This window comes from Chiloscyllium plagiosum, chromosome 43 (assembly GCF_004010195.1).
Source record: "Chiloscyllium plagiosum isolate BGI_BamShark_2017 chromosome 43, ASM401019v2, whole genome shotgun sequence".
Lineage (NCBI taxonomy): Eukaryota > Metazoa > Chordata > Chondrichthyes > Orectolobiformes > Hemiscylliidae > Chiloscyllium > Chiloscyllium plagiosum.
Genome location: NC_057752.1, coordinates 7,895,000 through 7,914,367, shown reverse-complemented (window position 1 = coordinate 7,914,367; position 19,368 = coordinate 7,895,000). Strand labels below are relative to the sequence as shown.

General features: G+C 41.7%; 1 protein-coding gene across 1 annotated transcript in view; it reads right to left on the bottom strand.

Moving 5' to 3' along the window:
* Window positions 1-18,974, bottom strand: part of esyt1a (extended synaptotagmin-like protein 1a) — a 71,323-nt gene extending 52,349 nt beyond the window's left edge. The window contains exons 1-8 of the mRNA XM_043681733.1: window positions 18,934-18,974; window positions 16,855-16,927; window positions 13,972-14,061; window positions 12,569-12,624; window positions 11,717-11,837; window positions 7,717-7,893; window positions 1,793-1,875; window positions 771-819 (exon numbers count right to left, since the gene is read on the bottom strand). Coding sequence (XP_043537668.1) covers window positions 771-819; window positions 1,793-1,875; window positions 7,717-7,893; window positions 11,717-11,837; window positions 12,569-12,624; window positions 13,972-14,061; window positions 16,855-16,927; window positions 18,934-18,974 — 690 coding nt within the window. The remainder of the gene's footprint in view (window positions 1-770; window positions 820-1,792; window positions 1,876-7,716; window positions 7,894-11,716; window positions 11,838-12,568; window positions 12,625-13,971; window positions 14,062-16,854; window positions 16,928-18,933) is intronic.
* Between the last annotated feature and the right edge of the window lie 394 nt (window positions 18,975-19,368).

The following is a 19,368-nucleotide window of genomic DNA, read 5'->3' as shown; positions in this document are numbered from 1 at the left end:
AATCTCCGCTGGACACGCTCCAGTTCCAGTATGTCCTTCCTGAGGTGTGGGGACCAAAACTGGACACAGTACTCCAAATGGGGCCTAACCAGAGCTTTATAAAGTCTCAGTAGCACAACAGTGCTTTTATATTCCAACCCTCTGGAGATAATTGACAACATTGCATTCGCTTTCTTAATCACAGACTCAACCTGCATCTTTGTAACTGTGGGAGGAAACCGGAGTACCCGGAGGAAACCCACGCAGACACGGGGAGAATGTGCAAACTCTACACAGTCAGTCGCCTGAGGCAGGAATTGAACCTGGGTCTCTGGCGCTGTGAGGCAGCAGTGCTGACCACTGTGCCACCGTGCCGCCCATCATGAGGCAAGGTGAGCTTTTCTGGGTGTTTGGTTTAATTAACAGAGGGGTTCACCGTTGTATCATAACACAAGCCCAAAACGCAATTAATGTGTGATATAAACATGCCACAAATGATGCAATCCTTCCTCAAACAGCATATGACTAGAAATGACAGAATGACATCATCCCATGACTGTTTAATGCATTCCGGTCAAATTTCTTTGTTTTAATGGAGATGTTAATCTATTTATTCTAAATTTGTTAAGGTCACTTCTAAAATGGTAGAATTTTGTCATACATTCATATGATAACATCACCAAAAATAACTTGCACTCTTTAGTTTTGTCTAGATTTTTCATGAAGACAGTGCCCTTTTATTCTTCTTCCCTTTGGCCAGCAGTTATGTCAGCATCTCCGCAACTCCTTACCTCTTCCACTATTTGATTTTTCATTACTTCCCCAAGGTCCAGCTGCATTCTGAAAGCAAAAGAAATACTCATATCACCCTCTCACACCCATTCCAAGCACACTGGTGTTCGAACAAGAAACAATCAAGGCCCCTCTAAACATTCACAAAAAACAAGAATCAAATAAGGGGGGGGAAGCAAAGGAGTGTACGATAAATGATGGGGAAGTGATCTGTAAAAGTACAAAGGGAGAGGTTACTATTTTCTACATGTTTTCTGTTGATATACTGCAATGGAAAACCTGTTTATTTTATTATTGCTCGAGTGTTCGTTTGAGATTTTACCAAATCTCATTCAATTTAGTTTAAAAGTAGCAGTATTTAGTGTCCAAGTCAAATGGTTTCTTTTTAAGAGGGCTCAAAATAACTCTTTATTATACCATAACCTGATATTATTCATGGAGCTAATTTTCCTAATATTGAGCTCGTTAAGTGGCAACCCTTGTTGAGTTTGCTTCTGATATATTGAGTATTGCAACAATATTTTTAGTTACAGTAACACTGGACACAAACATTGCCACATGTATCTCCATCTTGTGATACTTTATCAATTTCCCCTGTAAGTTTTATTTTAAATTTAGCATTTCTTCCATAGCATAGATGATATGTTGCTTTATAAACATGAATTGCACAACCCAATGCGCAACAGGTTACATTCCTGTTTGGTTTGACATTGCTTGGATGGTGATCTGCAAGACTGACTTGATTGCGAAGCATAGATTATCCCGAGTTTTCATTATATTCATTCCATGGTTGTGATACAGATTTGTTGTTTATGATTGGGGTGCTAGATTACAGGGGCAGTAAACAGTTTGAGGATGAAAATGTACACTTGCAGAGGCAAGTAATGAGGGATGTGACAGGTGGTATTTGGAGACAAAGTATTAATATAAAGCCAAATGAACGCACATATGCTCATACAGTCCTAGATGCATGACCATTAATACTGACTCATACATGTACACAGATGTTTAGTGCTCTCACCTGCCCAGGAAATCGTCCTGATCTGGGTCTTTATCAAATATCTCAATTTCCAACAGTTGACCAGGAACTTCATGGACAATCACCTGTGAAGTGTAGAAACTCAAGGGTCAGAAAAGAGAACTCACAGGATATACTGCTATTCAAAACTATCCTTTTCTATAAATTCCAACAACATAGAAATTTAGTTTTTCCATCTCCCAGAAGTTGTTTCATTCTCTCAAAATCAATGGGTGATTTTGCCCACTTTGTGATCATAATACACTAAAATTAGCAAATGGAAAAAAAAAATTAATTCCAAAGCAGAGTATAATTCTGTCATATCACTATCTAGCGCTAGATATCAGCAATGTGCTCACTGGGGCAAAATTGGACAACAGTAACAAAGGATATGCAGGAGATGTTTGTGGCTGTTGCTGAGTTAAAGACAAATACAGCAGGTGAGAAAGAAATATTAACTGAGGGGATTCTATGCACAAATTACAAAAACTGCTTTGCTGATCAATAATGTCATTGGAGCATCTATATGCACACTGCTCATACTCCACCCTTTATCTGTGGACAGCGTATATCATGTATAGTGGATAGGAGGGACTGCAGTGCTATTTGGTGACGCATACAAGGGAGTCTCAAAACTTGTTTCACATCATCACTCACCTAAGTGAAAAGCTAGGTTGAATTGTTGTGTAACCTCTTAAGCGAGTAAATAGGGAAATAGTCACTGACAAGCATGACTGATGGAAAAGCATTTCAGCAGCATTAGAGATAATGCGATTAATTTCAATGTCATACAGATGGTACCAGTACATTGCAGAAGCTGATTTCTTTTTAGGGTGACACTTAGTTTTGCTTCCCTCTTTCATTATAGAATAGCCTTTCTAGTCACATGTACTTCTGGATCTCTTGACATTTTATTTTTGGAACTGATTGCTGGCAACATAACGTGAAAATGATTCTTTTTCAGTAATGTCCCCTCCCAAAAATGAAATGTGTGGCTTTTGTTTATTTGCAGTTATATATCCACAATTGTAATATTGCTGTGGTTTATTTCAATATGCCTTATTTCATCATGTAGTGCAAATCATTTGCTTTTGCATGATGTGCAATATGCTATGGTCAAAAGGGTTGATGCCAGTGGGGCAACTCTTGTTCTACAGGAAACACACATTCTTGCACTCCGACTTTATTGAAAGATTTTCATGACTTGAATCTTCCAGTCCGGATTAAAAAAAAACTTACCAGTTAAAAAAGTAACTGTTTCAGGTACATAATTCTTTAAAATTTATGTCACATATGGACAGGGTAGTTAAAAAGGCATTTAGCACATTTGCCTTCATTGCTCAGACCTTTGCGTACATGAGTTAGGACATTATGTTGAGATTGTACAGGACATGGGTGAGGCCTCTTCTGGAATAATGTGTCCAGTTCCGGTCACCCGTTATAAGAAGGATATTATTAAACTAGAGGTTATTCAGAAGAGATTTACCAGGCTATTGCTGGGTATGGAAGGTTTGAATTATAAAGAAATGCTGGGAATTTTTTCACTGAAGCGTAGGAGGTTGAGAGGTGACCTGAAGGAAGTTTATAAAATAATAAAAGGGTGTAGATAGAGTTAATGGTGTGTGAGTCTACGCAGTTCCAGACTATGCTGAAATTGGAGAATATTCTCCATTTCGAATATGATGCTAGCTAAGATACTGAGGAAAAAAAAGATAATGACCTTTGATGGAATATTGCTCCTTTCTCCCATACTGTTCGTGACAAAGAATACACAGGTCACCAAACATCTCAAGGAGAAAGTGAGGTCTGCAGATGCTGGAGATCAGAGCTGAAAATGTGTTGCTGGAAAAGCGCAGCAGGTCAGGCAGCATCCAGGGAACAGGAGAATCGACGTTTCGGGCATAAGCCCTTCAGTAGAAATGCTGCAATCCACTTGGTGTAGGTAGACCTATAATGCTGTTAGGAAGATTCCTGAAGAAGGGCTTATGCCCGAAACGTCGATTCTCCTGTTCCCTGGATGCTGCCTGACCTGCTGTGCTTTTCCAGCAACACATTTTCAGCACCAAACATCTCAAGTATTGTGTAGTCTATGGCCCAGAGAGACAGGGAAAGAGGACAGACAGACTTAGAACTTCGAGAGACGGCCATTTTAAAAACAAAGATAAGTGAACACTGAAACATTTGTCTAAAGAAAATCATTCATGGGATGTGGGTATTGTTGGCTTAGCCAGCATTTATTGTCTTCCCTAGTTGCCCTCAAGAAGGTGGTGGTATGCCTTCAGTAGAAATGCTGCAATCCACGGTGTAGGTAGACCTATAATGCTGTTAGGAAGAGAGCTCCAAGATTTCGATCCAGCAAGTGAAGGAACTGCAATATACAGAGGAACGTCGATTATCTGAATGAGATGGGCGGGCACTATTTCGTTCAGATAATTGATTTTACCTTAAACAAGGGAAGCCATACTGATCGAAAGCTGTGCTCGACTAGAGAATTAGTTTAAATCTATAATTTTAATGAGTGTGTGTGTGTCATTTAAACAATCCTTGCAGTCTGCAAATTTCAGGTTAAACTGAGAAGGACTCAGCATCACTAATACCGTATATCAAATCCCAGCATCAAACAAAGGTCCTGAACAGCTTCTACAATCGCAAGAGGATTTGTCAGTTTCCGGGAACTCAGTCTCACGATAGAAAGACAGAAACACTGCCTCGTGCATGCATTCACGTTCGTGGCCATTTTGTTTTTAGTGAATGGCCTGGTAAAGTGACAGGAATACCCCGTGCTGTAAAACACTTACTTTTGCAAAAGGCTGTGTAACAACCCTTACCTTAAAAAAAAAGTCCAGTCGCTGATGCTTGAATCTTTGTTTTTGCCAGCGTTTTCACATGTTCTTCAGTACAGGTAAATCAAACACACTTACTTCTTTGATACAACACTTTTGTGGGACCTTGAAATCTTCTTTGGATAATCCGAAATTTGGATAATTGGAGGTTCCTCTGTGTTTCCAAGCCAGGATGGTGAGGGGCTTTGATGTGGTGGTGTTCCCTTGTACTGCTGCCCTTGCTTTTCTGGAAGTGGTCATGGGCTTGGAAGAAGCCTTGAATTTCTGCAGTGCATCTTGTAGATAGTACATACTGCCACTATTAAGTAAGTATCAGTAGTGAAAGAGAGGATGGTGGAGGTGATGCACGAGGTTCCGTCAAGCAGGCTGCTTTTTTCTCAATTGTGTCAAGCTTCTTGTGTGGTGTTCGAGTTGCATTCACCCAGACAAGTGGGGAGAATTCTATCACACTCCTGACATGTGCCTTTTCAATAGATGGGTTTTGGGGAGTCAGGAGGTCAATTACTCACCACAGGCTCCTGGCCTCTGACCTACTTTTTCAGCCATAGAATTTATACGGCCAGTCCAGTTTAGTTTCTGTCAATAGTAACTCTCAGGATTTTGATAGTGGAAGATTTACTGTTGGTAAAACCATTGAATGTCAAGGGACAATGGTTAGATTCTCTCATTGGAGATGGTCAGTTTTGTCTCATGTGCCAGGCAATGTTACTTGCCACTTATCAGCCCAAGCACAAAAATTGTGCAGATCTTGCTGTGGGCACAAACTGTTTCAATAAGTCAGAGAAGTCACAATGCTCCAAAACATTGTGCAATCATCAGCAAACATCCCCACTGACATCTACATTTTCTGATGTAGGAGCAGTCATTGATGAAGCAGATTGGACACTACCTTGAGGAATGCCTGCAGAGATCTGAGGGTTCAGATGATGATTAACTTCCAACAAAAACTATCCTGCTTTGTGCTAAATGGGACTCCAACCAGCAGAGGGATTTCCCGCAATCCTCACTGACTAAAGTTTTGCTAGGCTCCTTGATGCCATACTCACTCAAATGCTGTGGTCTTGATGTCAAGGGCAGTCACTCACCTCCCATCTGGAATTCAGCTCTTTGGTCCATATTTGAACCAAGGCTATAATGAGGTCAGAATGATCCTGACAGAACCAAAACTGAGCAGATTATATCTTTGCAAATGCTGATTGATATCACTGTTGATGATCCTTTCCATCACTTTACTGATGATTGAGAGTAGACTGATGGGGTGGTAATTGGGTGGATTGGATTTGCCCTACGTTTTGTGGACAAGGCAGGGCTGGACAATTTTCCACATTGTTGGGTAGATGCCAGTATTGTAATTGTACTGGAGCAGCTTGGCTAGGGGAGCGACAAGTTCTGGAGCACAAGTCTTCAGTACTGTTGCCAGAATGTTGTCAGGACCCATAGCCTTTGTAGTATCCAGCGTCTCCAATCATTTCTTGAATCGAATTGGCTGAAGACTGGCATCTGTGATGATGGGGATCTCTGGTGGAGGCCAAAATGGATCGACACTTCTGGCTGAAGAGTGTGAGAAATGCTTCAGCCTTATCATTTGCACTGATGTGCTGTGCTCCACCATTGTTGACAGTGGAGATGTTTGGAGCCTATTCCTCCAGTGAAATGTTTATTTGCCTGCCACCATTTACAACTAGATTTGCCAGGGCTGCAGAGCTTAGATCTGATCCATCGGTTGTGGAATACTTAGTTCTCTCTACAATATGCTCCTTTTCCATACAAGTTTGGTAGCTTCACAAGTTGACGCCTCATTTTTAGGTGTGCTCGGTGCTGCTCTTGGCATGCCATCGCGCACTCCCCATTGAGCCAGGGTTGATCCCTTGGCTAAAATTAAAGAACTGCAGCTGCTGGAATTGGAAAGAAAAAAATTCTGGAGAAACTCAACAGGACTGCCAGTAACTGGGGAGAGGAGGCAGAGTAAATGTTTTTGGATCCAGTGATCCTTCTTCAGAACATTAACTCAGATTTCTCTTGACAGATGCTGCCAGACCTGCTGAGTTTCTCCAGCAATTTCCGATTTTGATCCCATGGCTTAATGGGAGCAGTAGAGTGAGGGAGATGCCTGGTAAAAAGTTTACAAAAATTGTGCCAAGTATGATTCTGCTGTTGATGGTGGCCCACAGCACCTCATGGATGCCTTCTTTAGTTGCTAGATCTGTTCAAAGTCTGTCATATTTAGCTCAGTGATAATGCCACACAACATGATGGAAGGTATCCTCAATGTAGAAACAGAACTTCATTTCCACGTGGACTGTGCAATGGTCACTCCTATTGATATTGTCACAGATGAACGCATCTCTGCTGGGAAAATTGAGGTGTAGGTCAAGTAGGTTTTTTCCTCCTGTTTTTCTTCACTGCCTGTCGCAGGCCCAGTCTCGTTATGCCCTTTCAGACTCGGCCAGCTCAGTCAGTAGGGCTGCTGCCGAGCCAATCTTGATGAGGGACATCGAAATCTCCTACCTTGTGTATGTTGTGCCCTTGCCACCCTCAGTGCTTGTTGAAACTACTGTTCAATGTGGAGGAGCACAGAGTCATCGGCCAAGGGAGGATGGTGCGTGGTAACCAGCAGGTTTCCTACCCAATGTCCAAACCAATACCATGGAGGTGTCAGAATTAATGTTGTGAACACCGAGAGCACCTCGTTCATGACTGTGTATCACTATGCCATCATCTCTGCTGGGTTTGTCCAGAGTTGGTGATGGTAGTGCCTGTGACACAGTCATACTCATGGAATCACACCTTACAATGCCAGGCAGTCACTGAGTCTGTGGGACAGTTCTTTCAAATGTGAGACAAGCGTGCAGGTGTTGGTTAGGAGGGCTCTGCGAGATTGACCAGGCTAAGTTGCATTTGTAGGTTCAGGGTGAAAATGCCAGAATTCCCTGACATTCACAAATTTGAGTCCTGCTTCAGATTTTAAACCTCTACAGCCAGTATATCACAAAACTGTTTTCCTGGGAATTGCAGAAGTCATATTTTAAGCTGCTGGTTAAAAAGGTTGAAATGACTATGAGACATGCAATCATATTCACCCACCTCATACATTTCATTCCACTTGGGATTCACTGTTTCACTGACAGTCTTGCTCATGAATGCCTGTGTGCCCACTCGTACAATTGCATATGGATCAGACTTTCCTTTAATGAATCCCTTAACGTAGGTGTCCTTTGATTCCAGGCTTGCTGCTTCAATTAGATAGATCCGCACTATTCCCTAGGGATAAATAGACAAGTTTAAGATTTCCTTTCTGAAGGACTGGATTATTTCACATGGAATAAAGAAATGCTGTGGAGTGTAGAAATAAAAATTAACTGAGTACAAGCCACATACTCTGCATGGCATGAGGTATTTGTTTGGTGTTAGCAATAACACAGGACTTCGTCAAATAATATGGCAGCAGCACTAGTTTTCACCCTTTCTGCTACTGTTATCACTAGAGTAGAGTATACTTCCCAGAGAAATTATGCCACTCTAGTTTCCTGGTACTTGTGGCATTGAAAAATGTTCTATCTGGAGGAGCATCAGTTCAAAAGTAGACTGGTGGGGTCAGGACCATTTTCATCACCATATAGGCAGTTAGTTGGCAGACGTTGTATCCCACTGAAATCAATGAACAAACACCTTACAATGTGCCCCATCTGGTTAGCACTCAAGTGGTGAAGTTAAAAATGTCTATCCACACAAACAAATCAAACCATAACTATAATGCTATAATTGGTTGGTGAGGGATTTTGCTGCTTGCACACCAAAGCAGCACCATCTTGGAGCAATCCCACCACAGGAGTTATGATCCCAGTGAAAAGAATACCAGACAAACTAGATCCTTGTTGGGATCTGGCTTGATAGACAGTAAGAATACAACAACATGTGGAAGAACAAGGGTCAGAAAAATTAGTAGCAGGAATTCAAAGTTGAATTGAAATGCCCAAAAATCTTAAGTATTCAAACTTGAACAAAACAAATAAAAAATAATAATGACTAAACAGATAGGACAAGAATTTAAAACCACATACACTGTATATTAGGTGGCACGGTGGTTGGCACTCCTTCTCTTACCTGTACTGAACAATCAATGGCTTCCAGTTAGCCTGAGCTACGTTCTATGGTATGGAGCAATCACACCCTGGGACCTTTCCTGAGCCCAAACTACCTGGAGTCTGCTAACAAAACTTGTGCTGCTTGGAGCTACTAGTTCTGCTTTAGCATTTGCCCAGCTCCAAACTGCAAGTGAACACCTCTCCCAACAAATAGGCAGCTCCATTGAAACTCCATGCTGTACATCTGTATGACTCTAAGAGAACATTGTTAACCTCCATGATGACACGGTCTGCTTTGCTATCTTCAAACTGACTTCTCGGATTTACTGATTGCTTTTAAACTAATTCAGCTCCAATTCCAAAATAGAGACATAGAAATGCAGATGCTGGAAATCTGAAAAACAGTGTGGAGAAGCAGGGCAGGTCTGGCAGCATCTGTTAATGTTTGCAGTACAGTGACCCATTGTCAGAACTGAAGATAGCTGGGGAAAGGTGGAATTTATACTAATAATGGGGTGGGGGTGTGGAATTGCATACAGTTCAGGTTGCCTTGTTATAGAAAGGATATTATTAAATTGGAAAGGGTGAAGAAAATATTTACAAGGATGTTACTGAACTGGAAGGTTTGAGTTATAAGTATAGGCTTTCTTTTCCTCTGGAGTGTAGGAAGTTGAGGGTCACCTAAGAGATTTATAAAATCATGAGGGGCATGGATAGGGTGAATAGCAAAGTTCTTTTCCTAGGGTGGGGGAGTTCAAAAGTAGGGGAATCATATTTAAAAGGGAACGGAGGGGCAACTTTTTCCACAGGACGGTGCGTATATGGAATGAACTGTCAGAGGAAGTGGTAAATGCAGGTAGTCACAACATTTAAAAGACATTTGAACAGGTACATGACTAGGAAACATTAAGGATATGGATGAAATGCAGGCAAATGTGAGTAGTTTAGTTTGGGAAACCTGGTTGGCATGGACGAGTTGAACTGAAGGAAGGGTCTGTTTCCGTGCTGTATGACTATGACTCAATGAATAGGCAAATAAAGAGATTGCTGGTAAGTCGTGGGAGATAATAGCATGGTTGAGTGCTGTCAAGAAGTGTAATGATTTAAAGTGGGTTGACTGTGCTGGGAGCAGCCCATATTGGACGGGACCTAGCGGTGGCAGAGGGTGATCACATTCTGAATGTGTCAAACTCAATGTTGAGTCCCGAAGGATGTAAGGTGGAAGATAAGATGCTGTTCTTCCAGCTTGCACTTAGCCTCACTGGAGCACTTCAGCTAGCCTGAGACAGATGTTGGCCAAGGAACATGGCAGCGTGTTAAAGTAGCAGAAAACTGGAAGCGCAGGGTCATTTTTATGGTAGAATAGGAGTTTTGCAAAATCGTCACCCAGTCAGTGCTTTGTCTGCCCGATGTAAAGGAGACCACATCATGAGCAGCGAATACAGTAGACTAGATTGTGTGAAGTGCAGCTAAGTCATTGCTTCCCCAGTAGGGTGTGTCAGGGCCTTGGATCATGTAGGTACGGAGGAGGTAAATGTGTAAATATTATCCTTTCCTCAATTGCATTGGAAAGTGCTATGGGGGTATGGGAAGGTGATGGGAGCAGAGGAGGGCTGGACCAGGGTGTCCTGGAGGGAGTGGTCCCTATGGAAGGCTGACAAAGGTGGGGAGGGAAATTGTGTGTGTGGTGATAGTATCCTGCTGGTGGGGGAAGAAATGGCAGCTTATGAGCCTTTGGTTGTGGAGGCTAGTGAGATGATAGGCGAGGACCGGGGAACTCTATCATTGTGGGAGGGAAGGCAAGGGAAAGGTGAGATTAGAAATACAGAAAGAGGTCAGACGCAGCTGAGAGCTGTGGGGATAGTGGGGAATCCTCGATTGAGGAAAAAAAAAAAAGGTGGATGTTTCTGAGGCCCGTCTCCAGATCTGACGAAGGGTCACTGGACTCAGTCTTGTGTAAGAAACTTTACCTACTAATGTACCTCACAGTGCCAGGGACCCAGGTTCAATTCCCACCTCAAGAAATTGTCTGTGTGGAGTTTGCACATTCTCCCTCTGTCAATTCACCTGACCTGCACATCTTTGACTGTGGGAGGAAACCGGAGCAAACCCAGAGGGAGAATGTGCAAACTCCACACAGACAATTGCTTGAGGCAGGAATTGAACCTGGGTCCCTGGCGCTGCAGCCTCACAGCACCAGGGACCCAGGTTCAATTCCCACCTCAAGCAATTGTCTGTGTGGAGTTTGCACATTCTCCCTCTGGGTTTGCTCCGGTTTCCTCCCACAGTCAAAGATGTGCAGGTCAGGTGAATTGAAATCTTACCTTCCATGGGTAAAGTACAACATGTAAAATCAATCCTGTGTAATACAATTCTATCAAACAAATATGTACTGCCTTTTGTTTAGGTGTTCTAATCAACCAGTTGCAATTTTGCAATTACTAAAGCCCAACACTAACCCTGAACTTCCTAGCTGTTATCCTCTTAAAGAAACATGACCCCAAACATTTAAATATGCACCAGTCTTTCATTGCTATAATTGCATTTATCCCATACTCTATCATTAAAATTTAATTCCTTAAACTAAAAAAGTGATATATTAAAACACATGAACCATTGTTAATTAGATTCAAACTAAGAGACAGACTTCCTTTGTGCAGATTACTGACCATAAAAGGCCAACCTCTCTCCCAGTCCCAGCTTTTACCCTGTTCTTAAAAAAAACAAACAACACCAACCTGTTCAGGTGGTGTTATTGTGCACATCTGAAGCATTTGAGACTTGAAACCAGGTCTCCTGGCTCAGAGGTAGGGACATTACCACTGCACTATGATAGCTCCTTTACATATCCAGGCATCAAATAATCAATTAAGAGCCATCATCTATTTCTGTTCTAATCTTAATTACTTGTTATATTAAGTCCACAAACTAGGTATTCGCAACACAAGAAGCAATTTTATTGGCAGTAATTTGGTGAAATCATACAGTGTGATACATACCCGAGGCAGGGGAGAACGGAGCTCAGCCACACGGAGTTCTCCAACAAGAGGGCAGGTGATTCGGTTTGGCAAAACCAGGAAAGAAGCAATGGTGTCCATAAGTACTGTGTCAGACTTTGAGCTGTCCAAGGAGAAAAGATAGAGAAGACAGGAGAGAGATAAGGGCGAGACAGTGAGGAGAAAGGGATAAAAAAATATAATGGATATAAACTTAAAAGGCACAAAGCTATCTAAAGGTCAGGCCTATGAAAAGCAAATACTTTTACTGAAATGTTTTATTTGAGTACACCTGAAACAAAGAACTGCAGATGCTGGAAATCTGAAACAAAACCAGAAATTTCTGGAGAAACTCAGCAAATCAGGAAACAGAGTTAACGTTTCAAGTTAAGTATGATTTCTTCAGAACTATGGACTCAAACGTTAACTGTTTTCTCTCCACAAACACTGCTAGAGTTGCTGAGTTTCTCCAGCAATTTCCATTTTTGTTCCAGGGAAACTCTCTGGTATTTCTAGCTGTTTGCAGTGTTTCCGAACATGCTACTTTCAAAACTATCTATTGACAGGATTCCCTGTAGGATCCTGCGGTCGTTGTCTTTTAAACAAAATATTAAATTCTGAACAAGTCATAATTCTCAAAATACTGCATATTTGTGAAATTATTGCTTACATTTTCTAACGTGTGTTAGTTTTGTTTGGATATGAGATGTAAAATTTGTGGGGAAAAAAGGTAAAAAGAAATCCCAAACTCCAGAAGGTAAGTTGTGTGGGTCTTAGAATTATCTTCCAAATGCTTTGGATTAGTTTTGATCCTGAACAGATTAATTCTGTTTTGCCCCTATGATCGATCAATACCTCAGTCCTGGAATATCCAACAGGTTGGTAAGTCCTGTCCAGTTTATGTCAAGTACCTGAAAGGACACAAAAAGTCTAAATCACTTCCAGAATTTAAAACCACCTCAATTTCATGTGCATCAGATTCGTCAAATCAACACAGACCCTTTCCGTATCAGATTGAAGACTCAAACACAGGGTGGAACCTTATAGGGATCTGAGCAAAGTCGGCTATGGCCGAATTTGTGGTAGAATCTAGAGAGAAGTCTGGCGAGGCCTATTTCGATTTTAGGAGCAACTTGTAGCATCTTTTATGAAATTGCCAAGGAGCAGGGGGAGTTTCCTGCTGGGCAGCAGAGAGTTGCTACTTAAGGAGGATTATAGTTTGTTAAATGCTTTATCAATGTTACAATTCACCTCATTAATATTCAGCTTCCTGCCTTCCCAAACTCACTAAACAAACTAGATGCCAAGAATTCTCACCATAGAAATCAGAGTGTGTACCTGGTGAATTCAGCTCACTGCTTGCTCCAAACAACCTCCTTGTACCAACATCTCAGGACAACCTCCTTGTACCATGAGGTACCAACATCTCAGGACACGCTCCATGGTCACCAGCTACAGACACCCCACATCCACAGACATTGGCATCCAATGTGCCAGCCTGTGAGAACCCTCATGGCACATCTCCGGTTCACTTACAGGACACTTCTGCTCATCAATGCCCCACCTCAGGCTGTACTGGTAACTCTCACAGTAATGCTGCATTAAGGACACTGTGTGCTCAGGGACACACCAGGCTATATCACCAGCCTGTCATAGCACTCACTGACTCAGAGTCAACCTGAATACTCATAGCATCCCTTCCTTTCACTACCTTGCACCACAACTCCTAATAATGGGAGTGATTTAGCAGCAAATAATAAGCTAAATGTGTTAGACACATTGCATAAGACTTAACTCATTCTGAATCATGTCTAGAATACAGCCAAAATCATTTAGCAAAAAGCTACAATAATCCCAAATCAAGATTATTGACTTAAATCCTTAGTTAAGTTCTCCTGTATTAATCTCTTTGTTTTTAATATATATTCACTCATGGGACATGGGCATCACTGGCTCAGCCAGCATTTATTGCCAATCCCTAATTGAGTTAAGAGTCAATCACAATGCTGTAGGGCTGTCACATGCAGGCCAGACCAAGTGACATTGGCAGTTTCCTTCCCTAAGGGACATTAGCAAATGAGATGGGTTTTTCTGATGATCAATAATGGATTCACGTCATCATTAGACTCTCAATTTCAGATTTTTACTAAATGCAAATTCCTCCATCTGCCATGGTGGGACGCAAACCCAAATTCCAAGAAGATTAGCTGAGATTCCAGATCAATAGTCTACCAATAATATTACATACACACACTTACTGGGCGGCGGACAAAGAACAAAGTCACTGCTCCGACTAATGGCATCTGTCCAATCAATGGTTCAAGGATCACACGAAGCATCCCATGAAGCTGTAGGAGAGATGGTGAAAAAAAAAGTCAGTGAATGAAGGAATAGACACTTGAATAATAAATGCTGCAACACCTCAAGAGAAATGTGTTACATACAGTAGTGGGTTTTGCTATAACACAATAGCTCTGTTTTCATGCAACCCCATGTTGTCAGAATATCAAATTAGCAGCACCATTTAACCTAACAAGGCCAGAATTATGTTATAACCAATACATATTTTAAAAGTTTGCGCTTTAGAACCAGTGTCCCCAATTTTTAAATCATGTTACAGCAAATTCATATTAATAAAACACATTAGAGCAGAACAACCTGCATTAGTTAATTCATAACAAGATTACTTATAGACCTGTAGCTTTCTCCTTAAGCTTGCCTCACATGGATCTGTTGTGTCAACCACATTTCAGTATTTAGTTAGAAATTTGCTATCAAAGTTAACTGTTCCAGTTCTCCCCCTTCCATTCACAGTACTGTTACCCACTTGCTGTCATTTCCAGTCAAAAGTCTTTCAGTCCATCAATGCTTTTGTAACCTGAGCCATCTGAACCCAGATAGTTTTGCCCCAGGCAGCAGACTGCCAGCTCTACTGATTTCTGAAACCCAGCTAATGCTGAGTGAGTGAATAGCAGCTGCTGGTTGGCTAATGATTGCCTGATAGGGACTGATTGCTGATTGGCTGCATGTGGTTGGTTGCGGATCAGCTGCGGCGGATTAACTGCTGGCGGCTATTTGTAGATTAGCTGCTGGTTAAAGAGCAAAATACTGCAGATACTGGAGGGCTGAAATAAAAATATAAAGTGCTGGAAATACTCAACAGGTCAGTAGGTATGTGCAGGTAGAGAAACATAGTTAATGTATGATGAAAGTTCATTAACCTGAAAGGTTAATTCTATTTTCCTTTCCAAACTGTCAGATTGGTTTTTGATGACTGTCTGCAGTTTGGCTGCTGATGACATCATTAGATGATATTGGCCTTGTTCATGATACCTTATTTGCAATCCACAGAATACTGTGCCATTTGAACCAAAAACATTTTTCTCCAGGCAGCAGACTGTCAGCTCCACTGACTACTGAAATCCAGCTGGTGCTGGGTGAGTGAATAGCAGCTGGTGCTTGGCTAATAGGCATATCTTGCAAGCTGGCTGTATGTTGCTGACTGTGGATTGGCTGCTGGTACATGAACAGTATTTCACAAGCATCCACACCCTCCACCACCAACACTCAGTTGCAGCAGTGTGTACCATCTACAAGATGCACTGCAGAAATTCACCACAGATCCTGAGACAGTCTTCCAAATCCACGACCACTTCCATCTAGAAGGACAAGCGCAGCAGATACATGGGAACTCCACCAGCTGCAAGTTCCCCTTCAAGCCACCCACCGTCCTGACATGGAAATATATCGCTGTTCCTTTGCTGTCACTGGGTAAAAATCCTGGAATTCATTCTCTAACAGCATTGTGGATCAACCCACAGCACATGTACTGCAGTAGTTCAAGAAGGTAGCACACCACCACTTCCTAAAGGGGCAATCAGGGATGGGCAATAAATGCCAGCTAGTTAGTGACACCTATGTTCCACAGGTGAATTAAAGTATTCAATATTCTTAATGAGGAAATACAGCTTTTCATTTTATTTCTCAAAACCAGTTATCCTTATTTCATAATTTCCTCACACCCACATTATTTATTTTTGGCTGGAATGACTAAGTGGTCAGGATTGTCACTTATTACTGCAACAAGGAAATGCATTGTCAGAGTATTGCATAGCACATGATTATACTACAACCTCCTTGGGATTATGACAAATCTGTGCTGGCAAGCACTGATGTTATGGAAAAGTTTAATCCAGGAGAAATCGCCAGAAAAAGCTGTTCAGCTAAAAGTACTATAGAAGTCAATATATAATAATGGCCTGCTTTGTTCAGTGTCCGCTGATCCACTTCAATAATGGCTTCTATACCTTACAATATTGATATTTGTTTACGCAACTTACAGTCTTACATGACTCCTTCCAGTTCAACCTCATGCTGTTTATTCCTTTATTTGAAAGCTAATAACAATGCAGGGTCTTAACAGCTCTGATGATTCTCTCTTCAATATAATTGGAGAAATGTATTGAATTGTTAAATAGATATCCTTTTTGTTCATTCACAGGATGTGGGCATCACTGGCAATTATTGCCCATCACTCACTGACCTGGAGAACTTGTGGTGAGCCTTCTTGAACTACTTTGTGGTGTAGGTAAACCCAGAGAGCTGTTTGGGAGTTCCAGGATTTTGATCCAGCAATTGTGAAGAAATACCAATGACATTATGTGGCTTGGAGGGCAAGTAGTAGATATTGATGTTCCCATGCTTTTACTGCCCTTGCCCTTCTAGGTGACAGAGGTTGCAGATTTACAAGGTGTTATCATATGAGGCTTGATGAGCTAAAGCCATTGCCAACAAATCTGATGGAACCTCATACTTCCACCCACGTAGTTTCCATTTACAGTCCCTTGACTGGGAATCTTGACCAGTTTGCCCTTTCTCTAGCGTGGAGATACTGAGGGCAGGAGTCATGCCTTCACTGTTACACTAGCTTCTACAAGTGATTTGAGCACAGGCCAGGGATCAAGCCATCCAAATCTGTGTGGCTTAGAACTGTGCCTGATGATGTATGTGCCCACTGAGCCATTGAAGGTGACATTTTAAATAGAATAGAATTTCTTTTCAAGTGTCAATAAATGTACTATGAAATGTGTACAGGTTTGCAAGGTGTACTGAGCTTTACTATTTCCCATCAAATGACCTACCTGGATACCATTCACTCCAGCTTTGCAGAAATACTTCTTCACTTCAACATTGATTTCACAGTCACCAATGTAACTACAGAGGAAAAGACAACAGAGGAAACCCCATTTTAGAGAATCTGGAAGTGTACAGTATTCTGGTTTCAAAAACATGGGGACAAAACTGTGTCATTTGTTTGGGATTGTTTGGATAATCCATTCAGTTGTGATCGAGGATTCATCAGTTAGGGAGTTGAATGCTGTGTTTGATCAGAGATCTCTAGATTCAAAATCCTGAACACAGAGTAGCCGTTTCAAAAATTCATAAGTGCGAGCAGATTTTCTTCAACCGGGCTGTTGAAGGTAAGCTCTGAGGGGTTTCCACAGTTGCCACAGGCCAATTGTAGAGCAGTGTAGGGCAGAAGCCAGGAGTATGACACTAACTGCCTTATCATGCAGTGATGGTGTTGAGAGTGGGTGGACTAAGGAAAATGGAAAAATACATTCATTGTAGTTTTTCCTCTAATTTTGATAATTTAAAAACTGTCCAAACCAAGTTATAAAAACACATTTTATTTTTTTCACTTTACTTGTGAGATACATTACATCAATGCAAAAATACAGTCAAACATGTAAGAAATTCTATGGAAAGAAAGAAAGAAAGATTTGCTTTTAGGGCATCCCAAAGCACTGCCCAGCCAATGAGGTACTTAATCCTAATATAAGCCTGCCCCAGAAAGTCCACATAAAGCTTGTTGCTTTGGCTAGATTTTCAAATCCACTTTTGTTTCTGGGAGACTTTGAAGGAGGTTCTTTGAACATTTTGAAGCTTGTTTTCCCCTAATGCTGTATTTTTACATAACCATCCCTTTTTCTGCGTGGTGTAGCATTTCAAGCAGTAAATGTAGATGCAAATGACACCCAGGGGGGGTTGGCAGGTTTAGATGCAGTATCTACTGCCAGACGGCTACATGTTCTGGATAGGGAGGACCAGTTAAGGCAGAGACAGAATCTGCAGATCCAAAGGTACCTCAAGAGCACTTATGCATCTGCCACTGCTACCTAGACATGTCCAATGAGCCACACCTCCGCTCCACTGCTGCCTGATTTTCAGGCAAGGTCTATACATTAGATTGCAGATCATACAAACTGGGGTATTCTTCCTGTTGCTACCAAAATGGCTGCTAAATTAATCCTTCCAGGACAACCTAAAAGGCATCATCAAGATTAACCAGCTGCAATTTGTTCACACACAAAAGATGCTGCAATTTCCAGTAAAGGAATTGACTGGAGAGCACACAGGAATTTGCCATCTGAGGGACTTAGATGGCACCCATATAGGCACAAATGCTCCCCACAATAAATACAGTGCCAACATAGAGGAAGGGGGTATCACTCTGTTAACGTCCCACTACATCAGTGCCAATCTATATATTATTAGTGGTTCCCAATGGAGAACTCCCAATACTTTTATTCTGCAACAATGCACAGAATTTGCGCTGTTTGAGGGTATGGCCTTCTCCTCAAATCTTTGTCCCTTACCCGTGCCTTCTCTCTGTGCCCCCACTCCAAACTGCTTTGGGTAGAAAGGGGCATGGATGTACTCTCACCCACAATTGCCAAGTACTATTGGAGGCCCCCCTGTACAACAGAAGCAAAGAATTTACTCTGGGAAAAAATGTAACCAAATTAAGTCAGGCAAAGCAGGAGGTCAGGAATCCAGAAAAAAGAAAGAAATGGGAGGAGAAAGTTCATAAATCTTGGGCAAATATATACCAAACCACAGACTGGGTGAACTTACAGCTGAGGGCCAACAGACCTCTTGTAATTGAGGCTTTCTCCTGGTATGTAGGGATAAGTTGATTGGTTCCAAATTAAACGCTCTATATCTCTTGTACATGATTAAATAAAATTTGATCCAGACAATGGGCAGAGCAATGGGCAGACAATGGGGTGAAATGGGGGTCAGCCTTGATTGTGGACCCCTTCAGCTCCAAGCCAATGCTCCCCACATTCAGGAAGGTGGAGGGACTTCCATTCACACAAGTGCAAATGCATCCTGGTGAAAAAGGCACGGTCATGGTAGTGAGACATCACTAGCACCATCTGCACGCGTGCAGGTGCGACTCATCTTTGCCAGCCATCTTGGCATTGGCAACACTCACTCCATTGGCAAAAATGAAAAGGAGATGGTGTAGAGCGCTAATAAGGGATGGGTCAGTATACCAGTGACTGAGGATCTCCATTTGAAAGAACAGGATGTAGAATCTATTTGAGTGGAGCTAAGAAACACAAGGGACAGCAAATATTGGAATGAATGGTTTATAGACCACCAGCTATAGTGGTAATGTAGGGTATGGTTATACTTACAAAATTACAGGTGAATGCAGCAAGGGGAGGACAGTTATTATACGTGACTCCAATCTAAATATAGATTGAGTAAAACTGGTGAGTATTGATGCTGTAGAGGAAGAATTCCTGCAATGCGTTTGAGATTATTTTCTGAGCAATATGTTGAGGAGTGAACTAGGGCACAGG